Source organism: Leuresthes tenuis, unplaced genomic scaffold, assembly GCF_036924035.1.
Source record: "Leuresthes tenuis unplaced genomic scaffold, fLeuTen1.0.hap1 SCAF_13, whole genome shotgun sequence".
In the NCBI taxonomy this organism is placed as follows: Eukaryota; Metazoa; Chordata; class Actinopteri; order Atheriniformes; family Atherinopsidae; genus Leuresthes; species Leuresthes tenuis.
The window spans coordinates 21,079,603-21,103,358 of record NW_027325367.1 but is presented as its reverse complement, the minus strand read 5'-3'; the positions used below and the strand labels follow the sequence as shown (position 1 = coordinate 21,103,358).

Here is a 23,756-nt window from a genome sequence, read left to right as displayed (position 1 = left end):
TTTTCAAATAATGTTACTAGATTTTGCAGGACCAAAATCTGGTCTGGCCCATGGACTAAAAGCTCTACAACAGAGACAGGTGTCTGTCCATTGGACCACTAAAAGATGCTTCAGCCTGCTGTAATGTGTATACAACATATATTCAGTCTATGTGGAAAACAAAAACTTTAAAAAGAGGGGAAAAAACAAATACTCATAACTGGCTCCCTGGTGTGGTTTTGGGGAGAACTATCAGCTCAGTTTAATTGAATATTTGACCATCAAATCAGGTTGTTTTTGAGACATTATACAGTACATGTTTAAATTTCCTCTTTTGTGTTTTTTCTGCTGCAGTGAACAGAGTATCTGCCAGGCACGAGCCGCTGTCATGGTGTATGATGATGCCAACAAGAAGTGGGTCCCAGCCGGTGGTTCCACAGGCTTCAGTAGAGTACACATCTACCACCACACAGGCAACAATGCTTTCCGTGTGGTGGGACGGAAGATTCAGGATCATCAGGTTGGTGGATGTCAACATGTGACAACGCATTTCGTGCCACTGGTATATTGCGCTCTTTCAGAAGTATACAGTACTTATGAGGGGCTGAGCTGTGTGGGGTTTCAAGTGCCAAACACAAGGATCAAGGACAGATGACAGATTAACCAGTTCAATGCAGGTCCTTTAATTCTAAAAGAGTGTTCCAGACAAGAAAAAAGAATGCTGTGGCCTACTGTATCGAAAGCAGCCTCCCAACATGTTTCAAGAATTTTTCTGTGCTTGCTGTTGTACACTTGCAAAGAGTTTAAAGAAATATATTTTTTACACACTTTTTTACACAAACACTCTTAGTCACGGTGATAGATCCCTAATCAAAATGAACTGGTGACGTAAAATGAAAATGAGAATTGGTAAAGTAAACTGGAAAAACAACCTAATTTTAGAAACAAAAAAAGAAGAAAGAAACTCATGCATAAAAAAATAATAAAAGTGATGTGTTTATGTATCCAGCTCCTTTACTATGAAGCCCCTTAATAAGATCCGATGCTACTAATACCTTTAAAACTCATATAAGTAGTTGAATAATATCCACATGTGCAATCTAAGTGTTGCTTTATCTCAGTATATATACACACAACTGCTCTAAAAGAGTCTGCAACATCACTAATAAAGAAGCACTACCAAGCAAGCGACACCATGACAATGAAGGAGCTCTCCCATGAGGTCAGATAGTCCATGGGCCAGAAGCCAAAATTTCACTTTGTCACTCAAGGTGGCAAAGGTTACTTATAATTTTTGAAAATATCCATGTCTGTCGATGATATTTTAGTATGATAACCCTTCCTGAGTCACAGCTATATTAGAGTTATCAGCTGTTGAAGTTAACTTCCCCCTTGGAAAAAAAATGCATTTCAGACGCTGGTGCATATCTTGGTTTAGACTCAAGTTCAGGATATTTGTCAGAGCTTAAAAATATTGTGTTTGGTATAATTTTAAAGGGGGCACTCTAAACATTCATTCAAGCTCTTTTGTGAATATTTATGACAAGTACAGTGGTCAATGGAGCTCTTCAAACTTTTAATCAGACACATTTTTCCACAATTTCTGCCTAAATTATATAGTTTATTTTAGTCTTGTGACATCAACAAACAAGAGGGACACAAAACACTAGCACTAGAATACTCAAAGGACTCCAAGGATTCAGGAAATGTACAATATACCCATACTGCTTCATTCTGAGGGATGATTTTCCAGCCTTATATTAAAAGTGCAGTTTACCATTTAAAAAATCAGCAGGCCTACTTCAGTCTGTCCACTCACTGCTCAAAATGAGCATTTAATTGCATGTTGGTATTTAACTTAATATTAGTATTTTGTTGCCTTTATGTGTGTGACAAATTCTCTATGCAAACTGTTAAGTTAGCTGACTGTTCAGTTAGCTAACTGTTCACTTAGCTTGAATAACTGTTCAGTTAGCTAACTGTTAGGAAGCGCTAATGTTACCTTTGCAAAACATTCAGATTAATAGGCTATCTTCAAATATGTGATCTGGGGTCAAATACTGTGTGTGACAAATTCTCTAAACAAACTGTTCAGTTAGCTAACTGTTAGAAAGCGCTAATGTTATCTTGGCAAAACATTGAAGAGATTAGGATATCTTTTTTCACACTAGGTTATTCAGATCAAATTTTTGTTTAATGATTAATGTATGTAATGTATGTTGCAGGTGAAAATTGAGTTATAATGGCCACTGGTAAGCAAGTGAGTAAAAGCCCATTACCAAAGCAACCACAAATGGAATGTATAATCCACTGCTCTGATGATAAAGATAAGCTGGTATCACAGCAGGGTGTTGAGTCCTGGAGAACTCTTCTCAGGGCAGCTCAAATATGTAATCGTGTACCAGTTTTGGAACTAGCAGAAGACGTGCTCTAATGATCTTAATAATGCAACCCAGAGAGTTCAACAACTTCTGCAATCATTTGGCCAAGACATAATATATGCAGTTACATGTGGAACAATCAAGCATTCCAAGCATGTCATTCTCCCATTAAGTGTCAAGTAATTGATAAGGAATGTAAAGTTGATAAACATCCGAAATCGACTTGGTCACTGTGTGTCTTATTCACAGATGTAGGAGATCAATACTGCCCTTTGCCTTCAGAAATGGCATGCCTTGCCTGCTAACATCCATCCTGGTATATTCACAACGACATCTCACAGAGTTAATAGAATCGCTGTGCAAGCAAAGAAAGTTGACAAAGTCCCTCTCCAGCCCACTGTTGCAAAAACAAAGCAGAGAAGCATCAGCGTACCTGCACTAATGCTCACTGCTTACAACACTGGACAACAGGTGGGGTCACCGCAAAGCAAAAATGCATATGACAGTACCACAGCCAATACTCAGCTTGCCAGAAAGAAGAATGTTGTTTGGGTCCTTGCACGCATGTCACAACAGGAAAGACAGGCCATCAGCAGCTGGACTGGCTTCAATATCCTGACTCGAGATGAGATTGTCATTATCCCCAACAATGTAGGCTATCTACCTACCATCAATGCTCCAGCAACACAAATGTCTACTGTCAATGAGGTGCTCAACCAGTCACTGGCAATCATGCAACACTTAAGGCTGAAAAAGATAGTTTGTGTCTTTGATGAAGCCTTTTATTCCAAGGCTGTTGAAATCACATGGAAACACAGTGACTAGTTTCAACATATTATTGTCGGGCTTGGTTGTCAGGTATTCCACACCATCTGCATGTTGCTGGGAATCATAAGAAAGCATTTTCAAAATGCTGGGCTCCGAGATCTCTGCATTGAATCTGGTGTAATTGCAGAAGTTTCTGTTGCTGGTGTTATGAATGGCTGCAGGTACAACAAGGCAGTGCGATTACACAAGCTTATGTATGAGGCGCTCATGCGACTGACATGAAAGTAATTCACCTGAATGACATGGTTCACCTGAATGAGACACCAAGGGCAATTGGGACAGAGGTCTCACAGGCTGCTTTAAAGGAGGTCCTTGAGAAAAGATCTTGTACACGCATCATGGAGCTTTTTGAAGTCTACCGCAAGTTTCTCAGGGATGGAAATGGCAGTCTCTCAGCATTCTGGATGTCCTATTTGGACATGGTTGAAATCTTGCTAGGGCTCATTCGAGCATCCAGAGAGAGAGACTGGATGCTACATCTGGCAAGCATTCGAGCAATGATCCCTTGGGGCTTTGCATACGACAGAATTAATTATGCACAATATCTTCCTTACTACTATTCCCAGATGTCTCAGCAGCCAACCACACACCCAGATGTGTACACAGAATTCATGGAAGGACGGTTCTCAGTTCAATTGGGCTCCACCAATCCCTTTGGCTGCTTCCCTGTTGATCAAGCTATTGAAGAAACAGTAAATAAAGACACTCAAACAGGTGGAGGGAAAAAGGGATTCAACTTGAAGCCAGGAGCTGTGACCAAATATTACCTATCAGCTGACTACAGGAGCATGTACCTCAGACAGCTGAGAGAACTGATAGGCCAAGGCAGTTCCAAGCTGTCCCATCCTGATCTACAAGGTCCAAGGATCAAAAGTGATGAAAAATATGTCAAGTCTCTCATTGACCCGATGGAGAATACCTGGCTCAATCCTATGGCCCCTAATGGCATATCAATCTGGTTAGCCTCTCCACTGGCTCCATTGCTTCACCTGATGTGACCAGAGAGCTCTTGAGAGCTCATGAGATAGGGGAAGAGGCCTACCAGGTATTCAAACAAACACAGTTAGAAGAGGACCCACCACCATTAAAATTTCATGATTCAAAATGATTAAGAAGAGTTTGAAAACATTCTCCAATATCAGCATAAAATGAACTCATGGAAAGATAGCCCAAGAGGTGGTTCTAAAGGTTGATAGAAATCTGTTCAGCCACATGATCCTTTTGGCTGAAAGCAGGAAGGTGAATATGAGGGATGTCCTTGCTCACCCACTAGGCCTGTTGCCATGGTCACTAGCAAATCCTGATGGGTCCTTACGAAAAACAAACAAGGCTGCACTTGCCAGAGAGCTTGAAAAGAATGTGTCTCCTGCAGAACACGTCCCAACCCCATCTACCTGCATCACTGATGGGATGAGCCTGGTCCAGAAAATGAATGGTGACAACAAAACCTTTGCACAGGTGGCAGAGATGGCCTTGACTCGGGTTCTCCAGGAAGCAGCACAAAGTGAAAGGACTGATGTTGTTTTTGATGTATACTGCCAGACTTCGATCAAAGATGCTGAACGAGTGAACCAGGGTGCAGACACGACACTCCAGTACAAGAACCTTGCAGGAGGACACCATGTCAGGCAGTGGCGAAAATTCCTTTGCAGCGCCTCCAACAAGACCAGTCTCCTCAGATTTCTGGTTGAAAATTGGAAAGGCCCACAATACAGAGGAATGCTGCATGGTAAGGTATTGTACATGACCTGTGAAGAAACCTGCTACAAGTTGACCAAAGTTAAGTGTGAGGAAGTAACAAAATTGCACTGCACACATGAAGAAGCTGATACACGTTTGCTTCTACATGCATTCCATGCAGCTAATGCAGGCTCAAAGGCAGTTATCATTACAGCTGAGGGCACTGATGTCATGATGCTTCGTCTTGGCTTCCAGAAAGACATCACTTGTCCTATCTATCAGAGATGTGGGACACATACTCACACACGTTTTGTTGACATCAGCAAACTGGTAAAATCACTTGGAAACAGCATCTGTGACAGCCTTATATGCTTACACGCCTTCACAGGCTGTGACACTGTCAGTGCATTCACTGGTCGAGGGAAGCTGAATACCCTGAAGATGGTCAGAAAGGACACTTCCTGCCAAAAGACTTTCAGCCAACTGGGAAAGTCATGGAATGCGAGTGAGGAGCTATTCCTGAAAATTGAGCAGTTTACCTATCTCTTGTATGTTCCTAATAGCAGCACTTGTGAAGTCAATGAACTGTGCTACCAGCTGTTCTGCACTAAAAGAGGAGAAGTCGAGTCCAGTCAGTTACCACCATGTACATGCATGTTCAACGAACCAACTATCAGGCAGCAGTCTGGAAATGCTGTCTGCAAGCTACTCCAGAATTTGAACTGATGGGGTCAGATGATGAGAGAGATGACCATTTTTATGAATGTACAGTGCAATCATTTCCTGTGAGTATTCTAGTGCTGGTGTTTGGTGTCTCCATTGTTCCTTGATGTCACAAGACCAAAATAAACTATATTATTTAGGCAGAAATTGTAGAAAAATGTGTGTGATTAAAAGTTTGAAGAGCTCCAGTGACCACTGTACTTGTCATAAATATTCACAAAAGAGCTTGAATGAATGTTTAGAGTTCCCCCTTTAAAATGTACCAAACACAATATTTTTAAGCACTGACAAATATCCTGAACTTGAGTCTAAACCAAGATATGCACTAGCGTCTGAAATGCATTTTTTTTTTCCAAGGGGGAAGTTAACTTCAACAGCTGATAACTCTAATATAGCTGTGACTCAGGAAGGGTTATCATACTAATATATCATTGACAGACATGGATATTTTAAAAAATTATAAGTAACCTTTGCCACCTTGAGTGGTACTGACATCTGGTCTGGCCCATGGATGAAGAGACAAAGATGTGGAGAGGCACAAATCAGTATTTGGTTTCAGCAAAATTTTGAAAACTTTGAAAATCCCACAATTCATCATTACAAGATGGAAAGTATATGATACCACCCCAAACCTGCTTAGGGGAGAGCTCCATCCGCCATCCTCTGCGGACCCAGACCTATAATCAATAAATTACTGATGGATTCTAGATTTTGATGGGGCACCTCTATTTTAACCAGATGCAACAACATGCTAATGAATGTTCCCTCAGAGTTGCTTGAATTTTGGGTCAACACAAAAAGCCATTTACTCATGGAGGGGTTGTCAAGGAGTGCATGAGTGCAGTAGCAGAGACCTTACTTGAGGGAGAACAAAAAGAAGAGCTCTGTGACAAAATTAGGCAAATACCTACGTCATCATCAACCATAAAAGCAGAAATCTTAGCCCAGGATGCGCTAACCCAGCTGGATGAAGCTATTTATAAGGCACCATGTGTACGCTTAGCTGTAGATGAGTCCACTGATGTGTCTGACAACGCTCAGCAATTAGTTTATGTAAGGTTCTTCAGCAAAGACAAGATTGTGTTCTGTGAAGACCTTTTAGGTGTTACTCTCCTTCAGACTAGCACAAGAAGAGAGGACATCTACATGGCAATTAAGGAGATGTTAACAAACCGAGGAATAGAGCCAAAACAATTAGTTTCAATAACCACAGATGGAGCTCCTGCCATGATAGGAAGAGAGAAAGGAGCTGTAGCAAGGATGAAAGAGGACAATCCTGACCTAATCTCTTATCACTGCATAATTAATCAATCTGTCCTGTGCTCCACGCTGATGAGCATGCCGAGGTGACGAATACAGTGATGAAAATGCTAAATTTTCTCAGGGCATCCTCTTCCTATCAGCATCACTTGCTCTGGGAATTCCTGAGAGAAGTTGAGGCAAACACTGATGATCTTTTACTTCACAAAAATGTGAGATGACTAGCAAAGGCAGGGTGTGGAGCGCTTTTGGTCCATAAGGGAACTAGCAACTTTCTTAGCAGAGCTGAGAAGTTGAATACCCCTGATAAAGGAGCACATTGGAAAAAACATGTTTGAGGGTAATGTTCCTGCAGGAAAAGTCTCCTTCCAGTGTGAGCCACGGTGTAGGTCTCTGTGCTAGGAGGTGGCCTGGGTGGTCGGTCAAGGCCAACTGTGCTTAGATTAACGGGTATTTTGACCGGATCTGTCAGATAAATCTCAATAAGACCTAAGAAAATGTGTAAAATTATTTAAAACATTTTTTTAACCATAAAACCATAATATGGTGGCCAGAAATGAAGCCACTCCTGACAGAAAAAAATAAAAGAACATGTTTAGAGACTACCCAAACATATAGAAGAAGGACCATTGATCAGATGACAGTATATGAAACTTTTTGTCTTTTAGGAAACAATACTGTGTAGTGCAATCCCAAACCCTTTCATCAAGAATCAAGAGTCTTTGTCATTATACGAGATAACAAAATTTTCAACAGACTCACGGCTTAAAGGTACACTTTGAGGTAAAACTGTACACAAAAGTAAAAAGCTGTACATTAAGAAACAGCATCCCAATAGTGAACCGTGGTGGTGACAGCGTTGTGCTCTGGGTTTTACATCAGCATGGACTGGGGAACTGGTCAAGATTGTGATCATTATAAATGGTGCTAAATACAAGGAGATCCTTAAGGAAAACCTGTGTCTGTCTTCTAGAGACTTGAGACTGGGAAGAAGATTCATTTTCCAGCAGGATATCAACTCTAACCATACTGCAAAAGCAACAACCAGGTGGTTAAAGGAGAAATATTTAGATACGTTGGAATGGCACACTCTAAGTCCAGATGTTTTTGCAAGTCACTGTACTAAAAGTTGTACAGGCCAGAGGTTTCAAATAGTTTTTTATGTCAAATTAAGTCACGTCAAATTTATGTGTAAAGCACGTTTAAAAAACAGCAGTTGACCAAAGTGCTGGATAACAACATGAAACAACAAAATAGTATCAAACAATAAAAACAATAATTAAAATCCTGAGCTCAGTCAGTTTTAAAAGTCAGTGAGTAAAAGTGGGATTTCAAATGTGTTTTAAAAACATAAACTGTTGGGGAGATTCTGATGTGCAGAAGCAGATTGTTCCATTATTTAGGGACGGCTGTTGCAAAGGCCCAGTCTCCGCTATTTCTTCGCCTAGACCTAGGAACAGTTAAAAGCATTTGGTCTGAGGAACAGTAGAGTGGAATGTAAATGACTAAGAGTTCACTGAGGTAGGGAGGTGTCAGCCCATGTAAAGCTTTAAAAACAGACAGTAAAATCTTAAAATCAATTCTTAAACACACGTCGCCAATTATGTGATAACCCAGTTATGTGAGCATTTTGGACCAGTTGTACTCTATTTTTCTAAGACCCTCCAACACCTGCATACAGACTGTTGCAGTAATTGAGCCGTGATGAAACAAAGTCATGGATGGCCTTTTCAAAATCCTTAAAAGACATAAAAGGCTTCACTTTTGTGAGAACTGAGTTGATAAAAACAATTTTTTACAACAACATTTATGTTTGTTAAAGCTTAATTTGTTGTCAAGAATTACACCCAGATTTCTTGCAGAGGGCTTTATGAAATTTCTTAAAGGGGCTAGGTCGTAGAGGTCAGGGCTCCAAAAAACAGAACTACTGTTTTTTGTTCATTTAAATTGAGAAGGTTTAGAGCCATCCACTCCTTACCATCTTTCTATCAGTCAAATAAAACCTTCAAAGGAGTACTGGCATCACCCTTCAATGGTAGATTTATCTGCGTGTCATCTGCATAACAATGAAATGAGATGTTGTGTTTCTTAAAAATTGAGCACAGATCGGCAAGATGGCGGCGTAGAGGACAGACGTAGTGAAACCAGCTCCTGTTCACAATCCTACTTTTTGCCCCAGAACGGTGCTAATTTAGTATAGACACGACAATATTAACCTCCCATAACTAAACAAACAACTGGAGATGCCGCCGAAAAAAAGCTGATGCAGGTGCGAAGGAGGATAGAGGTGGAAAGCCCGCTTCATAAACTTCATAAAATGTACAGTACGACTTCTGAACTCTGACCTTGATGAAAGGTTGCAACAGGAAGTCTTGTCCGTATGTTTTGGGATTGTGCAAATTTGAGACGATTTTGGGATCACATTCTGGAGGCACTAAAGGGCATCACAGGGGTAGAGATTCCTCCCTCACCGAGACTGATTTTGCTAGGGGACTTATCTGTGTTACCTACTGACAAGATAAGGAAAACACGTTTTATTAGACTATCCCTCATTGCTGGAAACAAATGCATTGCTATGTTGTGGGAAAGCGAAACCTCACCTACTGTCTCAATGTGGCTTAAGGAAGTTGCATGGCCTCTGAAAAAATTATGTTTGATGTGAAAAAGAAACCCCATCTTTTTGACAAATGCTGGAATGACTTCAGAAGGTATTTGGAGAACTTTTCACAATTAACTAGTTGACTTGAGACAATGATGTGGCGGTGGTTGCTGGTTGTGGCACACCTGTGGGAATAGCTGTGCTTCTCCATAGCCAATGTTATGACCTGTACTGTATGTAATTTGCTGTGCTTTGTATTTTCTTTATCTTTTTGTGATTTGAATGCGTTTTCTTTAATAATCATTTCACTAATGTATTTATGATTTAATTGATTATTATTGTTGCTATTACTTTTTATTTTTTTATTATATATATACATTTTTTTTATTATTCATCTATTTTCTTTTGGGATTTAAGCAAGAGTTGGCCTATGGGGTCTGGCTCAGGAGTGGGGTGGATCTGGGTGGAATTTGAAGTTCTAATGCTGTTATTGATGCTGTGAACTGTATATGGAAAAATGTCAATAAATAAAGTGTTTAAAAAAACAAAAATGAAAAATTGAGCTCAGAGGAAGCATATATAATGAGAACAGTAAGGGGCCAATAATGGACCCCTGCGGGACACCGCATTAGAGAGGAATATTTGGTAAAAAAGTGTTACCTACCCTAACTGTAAAAGCTTGGTCATTCAGATAAGATTTGAACCACTTCAATGCAGGTCCTTTAATCCCAAAAGAGTGCTCCAGACAAGAAATAAGAATGCTGTAGCCTACTGTATCGAAAGCAGCACTAAGATCTAAAGCACTAAAATGGCAGGATTTCTGTCTGTGATAGATAAAAGATCATTTGAAATTTTTAAAAGTGCTGTTTCTGTACTGTGGTGAGCTTTGAAACCTGATTGAAAGACCTCAGTAATATTATGTTGATCTAAAAAGGATTGGAACTGAAGAGAGACAACTTTCTCCAGAAGCTTGGACATAAAAGGCAGTTTAGAAATTGGTCTAAATTAGATATAACAGCTGGGTCAAGGTTTTGCTTTTTAAGAATATATTCAACCACAGCATACTTAAAGTCGGCTGGGGCAAACCGGACTGCAGATTGCTATTAATAATTGACAATACATTCATCCCCACTGTGTCAAAGACATCTTTCCAAGAAAGAAAAGAGGACACAGGTTCAAAGTGATCGAAGACAGCAGAGCAGCTCCCCCACGTTAAGCCAGGTTTCTGTTAAAAATTAAAAAAGCCAGGCACTGAGAGGTGAAGAAGTCATTTAGTATAAATGTCTTATTAACCACTGATCATGTATTAACTAGTGCCACTGTGGTGTAATGAGGATGGTCGTCTTCAAACAGCCTGTGTGTAGATGATGTAGGAAGAACTCAGAACTGCTGACTCAGACTTGGTCGAACACAGAAACCTTTATTGTAAACCAGGTCTGTATCAGAATTACAGAATGATGCACCCAGTCTGGAGAGATGTGACAAGCCTGTGTTCCCAAAAAATCTCTGCTTTACTGTGTTTGAGGTCTTCCTTAAGTAGAATCTGCCTGTTCTTAGTGACCTTGAAGATGGTGTGTGCATATCTACTGAGCCTCTTCTTGGACAAACTAACTGGGGAGTATATTATTCTCAAAATGTCCTTGATTTACCCTTGTCGCAATGTCCTTGATTGAGATTCCCTACCCAGCTGGTGGTTATCAGATTTCTTATCAGTTCTCAAAACATTTTTTTGCACAGGTGGTAAATATCAGACACTACACCACCTTGACCACAGAGTCAGCTGGAAGGCTTGGACATGTACCCTCGGTGGCAAATGTTGAGGGGATTCATCCCCCTACTTCGGTGGTGATGTTTATTTTGTCTGGTCTGCCAGATGGTAGTTACAACAGGGATTACTGATGTAGAGTGAGAAGTATCTTTATTGTCCTGCTGTGTGAATTTAGATCTCTGAGGAACAGGCAACAGGTAGGGTGATGGGCTGGTTGTTCTGGCACAGAAGACTGTAATATGGGTGTGTGTGACATAAACAGTCAGTCACATGTAGCCGACTGGACCACGTTCTGGGTGAATGCCATTAGACTTAAAAAATGAGGTGCAATTCCAGAACAGATTGAATGAAATGAAATACAGATTAGAAATTTTACACGTGTTTTGGAGCCACGAGTTTAGGCTGAAACGTCCTGCACCATGGTTTAGTGTTGGAAGAGGTCCACTTATAGAAATGTACTTCCACCCTGTCCAGGGTGTACCCCGCCTTTCGCCCAATAACTGCTTGGATAGGCTCCAGCCCCCCCGTGACCTGACCGACAGATTAACGGTATAGAAAATGGATGGAAGGATCTCAATATATTGCATTCACTTACTTATATACACACAAAAAATGTTGTCTACATATTCAAAATATATTTACACACACATACAAGCACTATTTCTCTCTCACACGCACCCTGACAGGACAGTGAAAAATATATGACAAAAGATATACCTAGTAGGGCTCCAGTAGCATTTCCAACCTCTGCAGTTTGTCCATTTCAGCTGTAGTTGGCACGGCAATCTTGGTGTTGTGTGCTGTGAGGACATCCCTCAGTGGCTGTTCGTGTCTTTTTATCATGTCCAGAGTCGAGTTCCATCCTGTTGGAAGAGGTCCACTTATAGAAATGTACTTCCTTTTTGATAAATTTTGATAAATTTTTTGTCAGTTCCTACTGATTGCAAGATGTATCATATGACCCAACATAGACTATCACCCTTTTTATGGAGTCAGCAAGTGAGCGCAACAGTGCTGGGAGCTTGAACAGGATCATAGGGACTGTACCCAGATGTTTTTGATTATAGAGTTTCCAATTATTAATGTTGTTGGGGAAAAAAGACCTGTGGACCGGTTCTGGACACCCTTCGGTTAATGTGGTTGCTGAACCATCCTGGTGAGAAGCGGTTGCCACCCTGTAATTCATCAACGGAGATGGAGGCACAGTCCCTGTCTCCCCCCTTGCAGAGCCAGTGACCAACGGTGCCCTGCAGCCATCAGCGGGATGGATGTTACGGGCGCATGGCGTCTGTCCGACTTCTCATTTCTCCGATCATAAATTTCTTAATTTTTGCGTCCATTAGTCTGACTCTCTATTTCTCCGACTACCCAAAAGTTCGACTTCCCGTTTTTTTGGCCATTAGTAATTTTGGTCAGCAAAATCCACAGACAAGACGGCTGCAGAAGAAAATTAAAGAGAGTGGGTGGGGGATTACATTTTTTTCAGAGGGGCATACCTTCAATCTATTTACTGTTAGGTCCAGAGTCGGAATTCTGGATGGTCGGATTTAGCCCTGGTCGAAATACAGGGATTACTTTGGTCGGAGCAATGGGCAGTCGGGCCAATGGGCCTAGAAAAGTCGGATTAATGGGTAGTCGGAGAGATTGGTGGTCGGACTTTTGGGGCGTCGGACTGACGTATCCTCCCCGGACGTTACTGCATTAGGAAGATTCGTACCATCAAGCAGATATTCACCAGGTTGTGACAGCGCTTTAAAGCGTTTTGTGAGGCTTAATGGATGTGAGTCTGCCTGGGGAGAGGTTTTCTTTCTACCTTGGACCACAACCTCAGTCCAGGGAATTTGGTTGTTTGGTGTGGAGCAAGATGGCAGTCGTGAGCAGATAGAGGGGTCCCAGGTCAAAATGTCTTTAACAGTCATGAGTGAGGAAATCCGCCGGGACTGCTCGTGGTCTACTTCCATACACTGGGTCAACAGGGCATCTTTGGTTTGCAGTTTGTTTGAAATCCACCAGATATCTTCCAGGAGGTCAGCTATTCTTCCATTTGCTTTCCTGAGTGGTGAGTTGTCTTAGGGGAAATGGGTGAAGCCTTTATGCTAGGCTTAGCTGCTAACATGCTAACTGAGCATATAAGAGAGCATTGAAGTCAGTAAGATGCAGCACAAAATCAGTATTGCCAACTTTAGTTTCAAAAGGGTATAATAGAAACAAAGTGTTTGTCAGTGGAAACGGCTTTCAGTGTTTTAGCACTGCTGCTCCAAAAGTCTGAAGCTTTATTATTTGCATTTGGTTTGCATACACTTTAAACAAATCAGGTGCTTTTTAACAGCAGTATTCCCTTTACATAGTAGCTATTCAAATATTTCTTTGTAAATATCAACATAAACATCAATGTAATCAAATCAAATATTAAACCAAAACTATTTGTCAATGCCAGGGCATTAATGTTTTTCTAGTTTTTTATAGAAAAACAAATTACCCTCAGAGTCCAAAGCCACGATCATAACATTGAAACAGGAACCTTCCAAGCAACAGCAAGTTAACTGTTCTTTTCTTTTTCTGAACAGGTACCAGCTGAAACATTTTCCTTTCATTTGTGAACAGGTATCCTTTTGAGATGGACGTGAAGTGGTCGAGCACAAATCCTTTTGGGATTTACTGTGGATGGTACTTTTTTGTCTGTGAAGTCGATGTTTGCACTGGATATGCTTGGACATTTTCAGTGATGCAGGTTGAATAGTTACACAATGAAAATATTATATTATATTGTATAATATTGAAAATAACTGAATTTATCCATTGTCCGACATTTCTTACTCCTCCGCACCAAGCCAAGTGCTAAGACACACAGGGTAATTTACATTTTCAGGTGATAAAGAAACTCTTATTCTTTACTATATGATCAGCAAGAGAAAACAACCTTTCACTGGGTACCGATTTTGTAGGTATGGCCAACAACTTCTGTGCCAGCCTGCTGTTTGAGCTGGCATCTTTGGACCACTACTCTAACAGACAAGCCTCTGTACGGATGGCGGGCCCCACTCTGTATCGGAACACACTGTTCTCAACCGAGTCTTCGTCCTGTTCAGAACAAGACTTTTATTTTGGTGGCTCTGATGTTGTTACTTCCACAGGTTTCTCTGCAATAACCCTCCGTTTCTGAGTAGGAAACTTAAAAAAAGTGTGTGATGACTGAGGCCCTCACCCCTCACCCCTATCAGCTCTGTATATAAAACTTGAGTCTCTGGTCCAATTTTCAGATATGCAATATTGGCATTTTCCTTGCGTGTCTCCAGGTCTGTTCTAAATGTAGACCTTAAATTGACCATGTAGTCAGGGTCATCATATGAGCTCTCTATCACCTGAGAGAGATGACAAAAAGCAGGCAGTGGTGTGCACCGTCGCCTCATAGCGAGAGGGTTCCAGGTTCGATCCCCACCTGGGGCCTTTCTGTGTGGAGTTTGCATGTTCTCCCCGTGTATGTGGTCCTCTCGGTACTCCGGCTTCCTCCCACCGTCCAAAAACATGCATGTTAGGTTAATTGGTGACTCTAAAAAGTCCTTAGGAGTGAGTGTGAGCGTGTGTGGTTGTTTGTCTCGTTTGTCTCTGTGTGGCCCTGTGATGGACTGGCGACCTGTCCAGGGTGTACCCCGCCTTTCGCCCAATAACTGCTTGGATAGGCTCCAGCCCCCCCGTGACCTGACCGACAGATTAACGGTATAGAAAATGGATGGAAGGATCTCAATATATTGCATTCACTTACTTATATACACACAAAAAATGTTGTCTACATATTCAAAATATATTTACACACACATACAAGCACTATTTCTCTCTCACACGCACCCTGACAGGACAGTGAAAAATATATGACAAAAGATATACCTAGTAGGGCTCCAGTAGCATTTCCAACCTCTGCAGTTTGTCCATTTCAGCTGTAGTTGGCACGGCAATCTTGGTGTTGTGTGCTGTGAGGACATCCCTCAGTGGCTGTTCGTGTCTTTTTATCATGTCCAGAGTCGAGTTCCATCCGGTTGGAATTTTTCAGCATTTGGCCAGGACAGTGTCAAACGCACTGTTCTGCAGAGATGCTGTGACAGAACGCTGGTAGACTGTGCAGGGACATGTTTGAAAGGCAGATGTCTCACAGCAGCAATTGTATTTCTTGCACTATCTGTACTAAGTGTTCTGATTTTATTTCAAACGTTCCATTGCTGCGCATATTTCAGCAAAATGTCTCTCTTCTGTTTTCATTACAGTTAGAGCATGTGAACGCAGCTCCCACTGTTCATCAATAAAAAGCACTATAACTCTGTGGTAACAATGGTTAATCAGTAGTCACCAGTGAGAGCAACAGTTGGTGGACAGTTGAACACTGTCGCTTTTGTAGTCCTCTCCTTTTCATACAACTCGTGTATTATTTTTGTGATGCGTCTTGAGAGAGACTCATATGTGCCGTCATTCTTTCGATCCAAATATGATTTGTTGGCATCAACGTGTGTATTGTAATTAAGTGATATTTCCGATGCGAAGTACTATAAGAAAAATACTTTAAGTGATAAGAAAATTCATATTGGTAGTAGTTACTAATAACTTTGGTTCTATCAACTTCACCATCTGGAAGAGATTTCAAATTTCCATGTAAGAGTTCAGTACCTTTCTCCCTTTTTCTGTCTCTGCCAGTTTTTTTCTGTTCCGGTTCATGTGAGTGCTGCAGCAGTCTTAGGCCCACCCCAAATGCTCTCATTTATTGAGATGCGTGATGACACCCATCCCACGCCAGTACTTACCAACATCCCAACCCTCATATGACTCATGATTTGTCTGTATGTGTATTCAGAGCCAATGAGCAACTGACTTTCAAAATAATGATAAAAGAAAAAAAAACTATGCTAATGGCAATAAAAATAATTGTCAACGTTAATTAATTAAATAATGACTTAACACGATTACCTTGCCCAGCCCTAAAATAGATAATTTTGAGATATTTTTCAAATAAACAGACATAATGGCTCTGATTTAACACTGTGATACTACAACCTAACAGAACATTATTTTCCATCAACTGGTTGATAGGGTCTACTATTATTTCTTGTAGATTATTGGCCTGAGCAATAATAGGCTTCAGGAGATAATTCCTGTTTTTGGCTTAACTCCAGTTTCTAAAATCTTAACAGGGGAACTTGTAAGATAAGTTTGGACACGAGATTGCTCTTTTGCCTCTTTGTACTTTGTTGTGCATTGTATCATGTGTGAAAAAAGAGAGGTGTAACAACATGTCAAAGTTGATCCTCTGCTGATACGCCTCTGAGCTGGCAAGGAAGATGGCAACAGAGGTGAAATGATCCTGCCCCGTGTGTGCTTACACAAATCAAGCCAGCATAGGAGAATGCACCACTCTAACCAGAAGCGTTGTTGTCAAAGCTGATTCTGTGATCTTACCTTAGTGTTAAAATGATGTTTGTACGTCCTTTACAACCCCAAATTTAACGTTACCAAAACCTTACTAATTCAAATTGAGATCCTTTTATTAAACATGCTATCCACTTGGCATTTAAAGGATATAGAAATGTTATTGTTTCAGTCCTTTTGATTTTGGCATAACTGCTTTGAGACCTACCTAAGGTCATTTTTACGAAGAAAGAGTCAGTTTAAGACGTTTCTGCTCGGCTGTGTACCATGGTCATTATGCAAAACCATATGTTAGCTTTGTGCCTTACACACAAAGGTAATACTGAATTTTCTTTACAAGCAGATGAAATTGACCTCTTACCACGTAACAGGGTACAGTGACCCATTGTTGCCATAAATAGATGACATGATTTAACAATGGATAGTAGGGATGCAACAGTACTCGGTAAAATATTGAATTGTTAGGTCCGCTATGGTGGGCCGTCTAGTGGGGGCTGGTCTCTGGTCTGGACGGCTGGGCTAACAGAGTCTAACAGCGGAGTAATGTTCCATTAGTTAGACTGATTGACATTGCAGCGCGCACTGAGAGGGCAGCATTTGTGTGCTGCGACTGATGGGTACGTACACGAATGTCGGAATTTCTGGACTCCAAGTCAGAATTTTAATTTTACCATTTGAAAGTTGTGTTTAATAACTGTTAGCTTGAAAGAAAAGTCTTATATTATGTTTATGTTTATGTATTTATCAGACGCTTTTATCCAAAGCAACTTACAAATCAAGATATAACAAGCTATACAAAAAGCTAACAATAAACTACATAGAAGAAACCCACTAGTCCAACTCTGTCAGAGGTGACAGAGTAGAGATAGGGTGCAGGCATAGAAGGAAGTGCAGAAAGATAAAGTGCAAAGATAGAGGGGGTAAGGAAGTACAAGGTAAGTGCTGGGATAGGAGATGCTCTCTGAAGAGCTGGGTTTTCAAGAGCTTCTTGAAGATAGACAGGGACACCCCTGTTCTGGTAGCGCTTGGTAGGTCATTCCACCATCGTGGGACACATGAAAAGAGTTATTCAGTACACCAGTGATACTGGTATGTTGATACAGTTTTTGCTGACAAGCAAAATAAAGGGAGAATTTTGGGAGAAAAAAAATTGTTCTCTTTACGCGCAAAACACGTACCGAACCGAAACCGTGGCCCAAAAACTGAGGTATGGATCATACCGTGGGTTACCTGTACTGTTGCATCTCTAATGGATAGAACTTTGACTGATAGAATGAGACCTTCATGCTACTCACCGTAAATCTCAAGTCAGCTTCACAGCACAATCCCAATGTCATTATAACATAACAGCACAGAACACAACCACCATGTTTCTGAGGAGAAGCTTGAGAAATAGGCTTTTTATAGGAAGTTGCAGGTCGGGTACTCCTTAAAATTCCATTAGCTACTGGTTTCTCCCTTTTTTTTTCAGAAATGACTGATAATCAAAACAGTTATATTTCTTTCTGCTGCTCCGTCCCCGGACATTTGCAGGTGGTAATAAACTGCGCCATTCCCAAGGGGCTGAAGTATAACCAGGCCACACAGACCTTCCACCAATGGCGTGACACTCGACAGGTCTACGGCCTCAACTTTGGCAGCAAGGAGGATGCCAATGTATTTGCTAGTGCCATGATGCACGCACTGGAAGTGCTCAACTCCCAGGACACAGGTAATACTTTCTCAGAATTTTTAACAGCACTGATAGTCAAGCCTCAGTGTTTATCAATAAAGGCTATATTAAGATATTAACTCAGACAGTACTTTCCATTACTTCTCTAATTTTCTCTCTTAATTTTCTATTTGCTTGATTTTTCTTCTGTTCTCTTTTCTGTTGTATTTTTATACTTTACCTTGGTTGATTTCACACAGCATCCTCATCTTTCTCTCATGCTTTTTTCCTATACCCATTTTCCTTTGTCAGCATTGCGGCAAGCTGTTCAGAAGTATAGAAGTAAGTGGAGGGACAGATTTGCTTCTGTAGATCTGTCCCAACAGCTGTTTTCAGTGGGGCTCATTCTAGCTGCAGTTGTCAGTTGACCTCACATTCCCCTACGACAAACTTCAAGTTCAATTCCTCATTCACTGCTTTATAGGAAAAAAGTTTGTGGCAGCATCAGAGTTGGAGCACATTTGCTCTATTTTACTTAGTATATTCTTTCACAAGGAGCTGGTGGAGAAGAGGCTGAATACAGGGAACTAGTCAACCGCTTTGTGGGATGGTGTGGGAACAATCTTCTTAATCTTGAACACAAAGAAATAAATTGTGGATTTTAGGAGGACCAGGGATGACCCAAACACTGGCTGGAGGTGGTGGAGGACCACAAATAATTGGAAATTTACCTGAACAGCAAGTTAGACAGGAAATGTAACAATGAGGTTGTTAATATGTGACAGAGCAGACTGTTCTTATGGAAGCTTAGGTCTTTCAATGTCTGCACCAAGATGCTACATACACTATATTGCCAAAAGTATTCACTTTTCTGCCTTTACACGCATGTGAACTTAATTGATATCCCGTTCTTAATCCATAGGGGTTAATTGACGTCGGCCTATCTTTTGCTGCTATAACAGCGTCAACTCTTCTGGGCAAGGTTTTCACAAGGTTTAGGAGTGTATTAATAGCAATTTTTGCCTCAGCATCCACTGACCCTGCTCTGTCATTTTACGTGGCCTACCATTTCATGGCTTTATGTCATTCCTATTAGCTTCAACTTTGTTATCATACCAATGACAGTTGAATTTGGAATATTTATTAACAAGGAAATTTCAAAACTGCACTTGTTGCACAGGTGGCATCCTATCACGGTACTATGCTGGAATTCAGTGAGCTCCTGAGAGTGACCAATCCTTTCACAAATGTTTGTTGAAGCAGTCTGTTTGCCTAGGTGCTTGAATTCATACATCTGTGGCCATGGAAGTCATTGGAACACCTGAATTAAATTATTTGGATGGGTGACAATACTTTTTTGACAATATAGTGCATCTCTATAGATTTGTGATGGAGAATTCAATCTACTTTGCAGCCATGTGTTGGAGCAGCAGCATCACAGCCAGAGACTTAATAAAATAGAACAAACTGATGAAGAAAGCTGGCTCTGTTCTGCCATTTGTCTTTTTGTACATTGATACATACAGTACTCTTATGAACACAGTCAGGACCTCATTTTCAAAGGTGTGGAGTTAAGACGAGAAGAATCCAAAATGCAGACTTCAGGGTGAAAGGAGGTTAAGGTTAAGGTCAATAAAACTGATATATTCAAAAACTGTAAGAAAAAATGTGAACTAGCCAGAATAATAAAAGCCAAACTGAGGAAACAGATCTAGAGGATGAGCAGGGTAACCAGAACAATGAAATTAACACGAACACGAATGATTGGGGTTACAAGGGGTGATACGGTGAGGATCTGGCACGGACTGGGGATAACCAGGGAGCTTAAATACTGAGAAGTGATTAATAGGGGAAATGGGCCCAGATTTCCTTAATTTTGGGTGATTGGCGATCGGCCGATACATGTATGCGAAATTGATCTTATCCACCGATTTTTATTATTATTTTTTAATCCACAGATCTTATCTACCGCCGCAAAGGTCTGAAAATCAGCCACTGTCCCTTTTTTTTCTGTTGTGAGAGAGGGCTGACTACCTCATGTACATTGTATTTTTTTCACAGGTATTGTTCAGTGTTTTTCAATAAAATAAGATTGGGACATTGGAGGTGTATGCTGTCAGACTAACCTTATAACACCTGACAGTGTGTTAAAATAAAATGGGTCAAAATCGGAATCGGCAGGTCAGGTTTTTTAAAGATTGGTGATTGGTCAGAAAACTGCAATCGGTGCAGCCCTAGTGATTAGTAAGCAACGGAGTCAGTTAACATCTCCAGCAGAATGCATCCTGCTTTGTGCTTGTGTGAGGAGGAACTGTCATTTGAACCCCCCCCCCAAAGTTATTAATTCAGCACGTATTCATAAATACATACATTGCACTTACAAGAACAATCTATTTTCAGTCCTGGCTTCTCACATGCTGAAGTGTTCTTGGGCTGGACATTGAACCATACAATGTAATCATATATGCTGTATTAAAGGTAGACAGTCATTGAGTGTCGGGTATCTCTTTTGTATGATGTAACGTTGTAAGAGATATACATTTGAGACAATACACGTCTATATACAGAAGATATAAAATAATGTATAGGCCATTTTCTTTCCAAAGGAAAGTCTTGAAAATTGTGATTAATAGGTGTTAGTTCTTAACTTTGTAATACAGTCAAAACGGTATGCTTTACTGAGTGCATCTGGTCAAAGGAAGCACCCACTCATATATGATATATATATATATATATATATATATATATATATATATATATGTATATATACCGTATTTTTCGCACCATAAGGCGCACCTAAAAGCGCACCTAAAAGCCTTACATTTTCTCAAAAATCGTCCGTGCGCTATATAATCCGGTGCGCCTTATGTGTGCACCGGATTCCAAAATCTGTCACGGATACCGCCATTTTGAACTTACCGCATTAAGCATTATGCATTAAGCCCCGTATGGGTTAAGTACAGAAATGGACCCCATAATTGAGGGTGCGCCTTATAATCAGGTGAGCCTGAAAATACGGTATACGCACCTAAAAGCTTTTAGGTGCGCTTTTAGGTGCGCTTTTAGGTGAGCTTTTAGGTGCGCTTTTAGGTGCGCTATCTGTCACACCTCTGCATTTCTCTGACAACTATTTCATGCAGTTCAGAGTGAGTCTCCCGAGAAGACCATCTGCTTCTACCCCTATGGTTTCCTTCCGCCGCAATCTCCGCAACCTGTCGCCCACCCGCTTCTCCTCCGTTGTTGCCTCCGCTCTTCCAACCTCCAGCACATTCTCCTCCCTTCAAGTTAATGATGCCACGGAGTCCCTTTGCTCTACACTGAGCTTATCTCTGGATAGTCTGTGTCCTCTATCCACCAAACCCGCCCGATCCTCCCAGTCTCACCCCTGGCTTAATGATACTCTCCGAGCCTTGCGCACCAAATCTCAGAGCTGCCGAAAGGAAATGGCACAAGTCAAAAGATCCTGCAGATCTAGCTAAACCCCAGGCGCTACTGTCATCATTCGCATCCAGTGTTACTGATGCAAAAAAGTCTTTCTACATCAACAAGATTCATAGTACTACTGACACCCAGAAACTTTTTTCCACCTTCAAAACTCTACTTAATCCTCTGCCTCCGCCACCTGCTACCAATCTAACAGCAGACACCTTTGCCTAATTTTTTACTGACATAGTGGCAGCTATAAGCAAACCGAACCAAACCATGTACCACAAAATCTGCAAGCATCATTTTCCTCATTTACCCCTCTCGCTCAGAGCAGTGTGTCTAAACTTCTCACATGTAGCCATCCTACTACATGCCCGCTGGACCCCGTTCCTACAAATCTTCTCCAATCCATTGCTCCTACTGTAACTGTAGCAGTCACGCATGTGATTAATGCTTCACTGACATCGGGCACATTTCCTACCACATTCAAGCAAGCTCAGGTTACACCGCTGCTCAAGAAACCTTCCCTCCCTCCAACTCATGTGGAGAACTATCAGCTGGTCTCTCTCCTACCGTTTCTGTCAAAAATTATTGAAAGGGCGGTCTTTAAGCTGGTCACGATAACCTCTCACATAACAACCTCCTTGACCCAAACCAATCTGGGTTTAAAAGTGGAAACTCCACTGAAACAGCTCTGTTGGCTGTGACAGAAGCCTTAAAAGAAGCCAGAGCGACAGCTAAGTCCTCTGGACCTATCCTGCTCAACTTATCAGCTGCATTTGACACTGTCAACCACAGTATCCTTTTGTCCATACTCTCTAGCATGGGCATCACAGGGAGAGCTCACTCCTAGTTTGAATCATACATCACTGGTCGGTCTTTCCTATCCTGGCTTGGTCACACTTGTGCAGCGCACCACCTCTCCACAGGGGTCCCCCAAGGTTCAGTACTGGGACCTCTTCTCTTTGCCATATACACCAACTTACTGGGTCAGATAATCCAATCACATGGCTTCTCATACCAATGTTATGCTGATGATACCCAGCTCTATCTGTCATTCCCACCTGACGACCACACGGTCTCAGCACGAATCTCAGACTGTCTCTCTGACATATCAAGATGGATGAAAGCCCATCACCTCCAACTTAACCTCCCAAAAACTAAACTGCTTGTCTTCCCAGCCAAACCAACCATACACCACAGAATCTGCATCCAAACTGAATCCCTATCTCTTGCTCCATCAAAGGTTGCTAGAAACTTGGGTGTCATGATTGATGACCAACTAACCTTCAAAGATCACGTTACCTCGGTTGCTCGTTCGTGCCGCTTTGCATTACTAAACATAAGAAAGATCAGACCATACCTAACCCAACATGCCACCCAACTCCTGGTGCAGGCCATGGTCATCTCCCGCCTTGACTACTGCAATGCTCTCCTAACTGGTCTCCTAGCCTGTACTATGAAACCTTTGCAGATGGTCCAGAACGCGGCGGCGCCTCTGGTCGTCAATCAGCCTAAAAGAACACACGTAACCCCTCTGTTCATTGAACTCCACTGGCTACCCTTAGCCACCCTCATCAAATTCAAGTTACTGATGTTAGCCTACAAAGTGCTTAATGGAACGGCTCCCATCTACTTGAATGCTTTTGCAAAGGCTTATGTCACAACTCGGTCCCTCCGTTCATCCCAGGATTGTCATCTAGCAGTGCCTACACCACGCCTAAGACAATCCAAACTCTTTTCATGTGTAGTCCCACGATGGTGGAATGACCTACCGAGCACTACCAGAACAGGGGCGTCCCTGTCTATCTTCAAGAAACTCTTGAAAACCCAGCTCTTCAGAGAACATCTCCTATCCTAGCACTTACCTTGTACTTACCTACCCCCTCTATCTCTGCACTTTATCTTTCTGCACTTCCTTCTATGCCTGCACCCTATCTCTACTCTGTCACCTCTGACAGAGTCGGACGAGTGGGTTCCTTCTATGTAGTTTATTGTTAGCTTTTTATATAGCTTGTTATATCTTCATTTGTAAGTCGCTTTGGATAA

At 41.4% G+C, this 23,756-nt stretch overlaps 1 protein-coding gene and 1 pseudogene across 1 annotated transcript in view; both read left to right on the top strand.

Annotated features, from left to right (window-relative positions):
- The window catches only part of enah (ENAH actin regulator), a 165,789-nt gene that overhangs the window by 20,206 nt on the left and 121,827 nt on the right, over positions 1-23,756 (top strand). Inside the window, 2 exon segments of the mRNA XM_072362611.1 lie at positions 334-499; positions 18,164-18,341. Coding sequence (XP_072218712.1) covers positions 334-499; positions 18,164-18,341 — 344 coding nt within the window.
- LOC140267555 (uncharacterized) lies at positions 21,464-23,568 on the top strand (annotated as a pseudogene).